Source organism: Mus pahari, chromosome 19 (assembly GCF_900095145.1).
Source record: "Mus pahari chromosome 19, PAHARI_EIJ_v1.1, whole genome shotgun sequence".
Lineage (NCBI taxonomy): Eukaryota > Metazoa > Chordata > Mammalia > Rodentia > Muridae > Mus > Mus pahari.
In genome coordinates, this window is record NC_034608.1 from 12,570,204 (window position 1) to 12,574,533 (window position 4,330).

At 49.5% G+C, this 4,330-nt stretch overlaps 1 protein-coding gene across 1 annotated transcript in view; it reads left to right on the forward strand.

Moving 5' to 3' along the window:
* The first annotated feature begins 3,699 nt into the window (after positions 1–3,699).
* LOC110336377 (carcinoembryonic antigen-related cell adhesion molecule 3-like) overlaps positions 3,700–4,330 on the forward strand; it is a 13,202-nt gene continuing 12,571 nt past the window's right edge. The window contains exon 1 of the mRNA XM_021218888.1: positions 3,700–3,775. Coding sequence (XP_021074547.1) covers positions 3,712–3,775 — 64 coding nt within the window. The 5' untranslated portion in view covers positions 3,700–3,711. The remainder of the gene's footprint in view (positions 3,776–4,330) is intronic.

Genomic DNA, 4,330 nt, shown 5'->3' on the forward strand with positions numbered 1-4,330 from the left:
CTCAGTGGAGGGCTGGAGAGATGGCTCAGAGGAGGGCTGGAGAGATGGCTCAGTGGAGTGTTGGAGAGATGGCTCAGTGGTTATGAGCACTGAATGCTTTTGTAGAGGATCCAAGTTCAATTCCTAACACATCTATGGCAGCTCATAACCATCTGAAAGGAAATATAGCTGCATGATCCTCAGTTTCGGAGGAAAGGGCATTATAGGCCACGGAAAAGAATTATGATTCTTTTTCAAGCCTGTGCCTGATTCTCATACCCTCCATTCTTCTGAGGCTCATCCTTTGTCTTTTGTGGCCTTATGCTTGTCACCATGGAACCACTGGGAAGGTTGGTACATGTTATGATGGTCTAGCCTGGGTAGTGAGCTGAATTCCAGTCCTTCTCATTGTCTCATTTGAGATTTCTGAACACACATCAAGCCCTGAGGACAGGCTGTGGATTTTTCTAAGGGAAGTTCAATGAGCATTCTTCTTATGTCTGATCTCTAGGGCAGCCTTGAGAAGTAATGTCTTGGAGGTCACTGGCCCAGGCTCAGCAGTAGAGATGAGTACAGTCAGAGGGACACAGTGCAAGGCAGGCAGTGGGTCACTGAGAACCAGGAGGGACCCTGGGGCTATGACTCCAGGTGCTAGGTCTGTACCATTAAGATCTGCAGCTCAGCTCCCATATGACAAAGACTGTTTCTCCCACAGCACAGGAGACCCACAATGTCTCAACACTCAGGTCTTTCTGTCTGGTTCTCTAAGGACATGGATTGGGGGTGGAGGCAGCAGAAACGAACAGTGGCTGAATAAAAAAGTAGCCTTTGCAAGGATCAGAGGTCCCACAGGGAGCCAACTTATCTCTGTTGTCTGCATAGCACTGCTACCCAAGGCCACCATCACAAGGGACAATTCTAACCCCATAGAGGGTGAGGATGGTAGCCTTAAAGCATAAACCTGAGACTCACTATACAACCTACTTGTGGAGGATACATGGTCACAGCCTCTCAGAAGGTGATAGGCTGAAGTTCTCCAAGGACAGTGGGACTCTCACATATTCATGTCACAACTGACGAAGGACCCTAGGAGTGTGAAACCGAGAACCCAGTGAGTATCATCTAAGGTGACCCATTCAACCTGAACATTACCTATGAGTAATTTCTGTCTCATCCTTGCTACAACTCTCTAAACACAGAAGGACAGAGCCAGGACACAGGGTAGCTCCTGGGTTTATGATAGACCCACTACATGGGTATCTAGGCTGGAACAGGCGTCCTGTCCTAGCCAAAGCACATGCTGCCAGTCCTGGCATTGAGTTTCAGTGGGTGGGAGGGACTCATTCCCACTTAGCAGATACTGATCCCAGCAACAATCTGATGTCTGATGGGAAGAGGCTCAAGGTGATGGGGACACATGGGACATCTTGGATTCAGCCTCAGTGAACACTTAAATGTCTAGTGGGGTTGTTCTGTGTGTGTGTTGATGATGGATCAGGGATCATGCATGTTACATGAATACCTGCACCCCATCTCTGGCTTCTTCACATCAGACATCAAATTGTTGCTGGGATCAGTATCTGCTAAGTTGGAAAAGTGAAACCCAGGGTGGATGCCCCTGAGCCATGTCCTGGCTCTGAGGGTCCAGCTGTTCTGGGCTGTGGACACCAGCACATGTGATGCTTGCAGGGAAGAGAGAGGGACACTCACTTGGAGAATGGGGAACTTTCTGTGGAGTTTGGAGGAGGAAGACTTGACAGTTTGATACAGTGTCTTAGTTATCATTAACTGTCACCTTGACACAGCCCAGAGTTACCTGGGGGAAAGGCTTACACTGAATAACTTCCTTATCAGTTCTGGCTATGGACAAGTTTGAGAGTGACTGTCTTAACTGATGCAGGAAGCCCAGTCCACTGTGGGCAGCACCATTTCTAGGCAGATGTTCCTTGGTTGTATAAGAGAGCTAGCTAAACACGAGCCAGAGCATGAGCCAGCCAATGAGGCAGCAAGAAGCATGTTTTCTGCCTTGGCTTCCTTCAGGGGTACACTATGACCCAGCCCTGGACAGGAAATGCATGCTCTGCTCCCCTGAACTGCTTCTGTTCACAGTGTTTTTATCACAGTAGGAGAAAGAGACCTGGAGCAGTGTACAGGGAAGAGCAGTTGGCACTTCCATTTAAATCACTGCTCTGGTCCCTGTCCTCAGTAGGGGTACCTCAGTATCCAGTGGGCCAGGAGAAGGAAGGATTGAGACACCAGACATGAGCCAGTGAGTACGGGTACACCCCATTTTCATTATTGTCATTTTCTTTAAATCTGAAGAAAAATGTACCAGAACTTTCCTTTGAAAATTTGTGAGCACAAGACTTCTTCTGAGGCTGCCAATCCTCTGAATGCATACTTCTTCCAACTTTTGTCCAGGACTTCCCATATCACATCTGGAATCCTGCTAGACCCACACTACCCTAGATGGAATTAGATCTGCAGAGAACAGTGGGCAGGATGACAGGTCCTGCATCCACACTGTGCTGAAGAGAAGGGAAGGTCACACCTTGTAACCATGCCTGCCGTGGATCAGGGATCATGCATGCTACATGAATACCTGCACCCCATCTCTGGCTTCTTCACATCAGACATCAGATTGTTGCTGGGGTCAGTATCTGCTAAGTTGGAAAAGTGAAACCCAGGGTGTCCAATACTGAGGACATGAATCTCTTCACAAAACTAGTCCTGGGTATTTCCCTATATATGAGATCACAGTTCTCCTGGTGATCTCCAGGGGTTGATATCTGGACACACATTCAACACTCAGACAACTGTTTCCCTGAACCTAAGAGATTGGTTTCCATCCCTATACCGACTAACGTGGATCTCCCTCCCTAGATCCTGCTCTGTTTCCTGTGTATGAGGATACCCCTTTGTCTGGGGAACCTGAAAGTCCCCTCCCTCCTGGCATCTCCTATAGGGGAAGAGTGTTTATCTGCAGGGGAATCACCCAGACAAAGGGTGTAGGTCACCCAAGAAGAACAGAGAGAACCTGGGCTCACCCAATGACAGCTCAGCCAACATATAATGCTGGAAGGGTCCCTTGAAACCCTCCATAGGAAGAGGAGCCCACAGTCCTATCTAGGACACATAGGTTGCTCTCCAACACTGAGGACATGAATCTCCTCACAAAACTAGTCCTGGGCATCTCTCCTGGGCCAGGAACTTGAATGGTGACGTTAGTTATCTTCATCCCCAGTCATCACACACCTGGTCCCTTTAAACTGCCCCCAGACATCTCTGTCATCTCCTTGATAGGAAATACCACCTTCCCAGAGCACTGAGGACACATGGAAGACTGGGTGCTCAGCTGAGTGTCTGTGTCACAGGGACACATAGGCAGCATGGAGCCTCCCTCTTTGGTGCTGACAGACTCAAGGCCAGGACTCAGCAGACGTCAGCCTTGGGATGAGCCGTTGTTCTCTGAGGGCATGGAGATGCATATCAGCACAGCTCCTCAAGGTGTTGCTTGGAGGAGAAAGATAAAGAGAGGGGCTCAGGGCAGCACACACAGTGGAAGGGGCAGTGCCTTGGACACAGAGCCCACCACCCATGGCCCCTTGGATTCTGGGAAGTGCTCCTGCCTGAGAGGACGCCTCGCTCAAGAGGAGGAAGGACAGCAGAGGCCAGGTGCTTTGCCGGAGCTGAAGCTCTTCTCAGAGTGAGCCCATCACAGCTAGAAGAGATATGGAGGTGTCCTCTGTGCTTTCCTGCAAGGGGTGTACCCCTTGGCAGGGGCTCCTGCTCACATGTAAGGGTGCTTACTCCCTGATTGTGTGTGTGGGGTAGGGGAGGCCCAGAGTCTTCTGAAATGGACAGGATCCTTAGGGAAGATATGTGGGTTTTTTTGCTTACTTTCATGGTGCAGAAGGTGCAGTGAGGGACAGAGGCCCTGCAGCAGGAAGGTCTGAGCAGACAGGAGCCGAGGAGGGGAAAGAAAGCCTCAGCTGCTCCCTGTTCAAAGTCAGTCACATTGGCTGCCATGGTCTGAAGCCCTTGTTCCCAACCACGACAGGTGACTCTCCCAATAGAAATCAGCCCTGGGAGGGCCAGCAAGATGGCTGTATATGGAGATATGCCAGTCTGAATTAATTCCTCAGTTCTCACAGGGTAGATGGAGATACAGGCTCCTGTAGGGTCTGCTCTGCCCTCCACACAAGTTTGTGTCATGCACCCAAAATGTGCACATTGAGACAGGAGCCTCCCCAAATGTATACACACAATACAGAATTATTAAATTACACTTGAATGTAATGATTGCCATTTGCTACCAACCTGGAAACGATGTAGATAAATCCATGGAGAT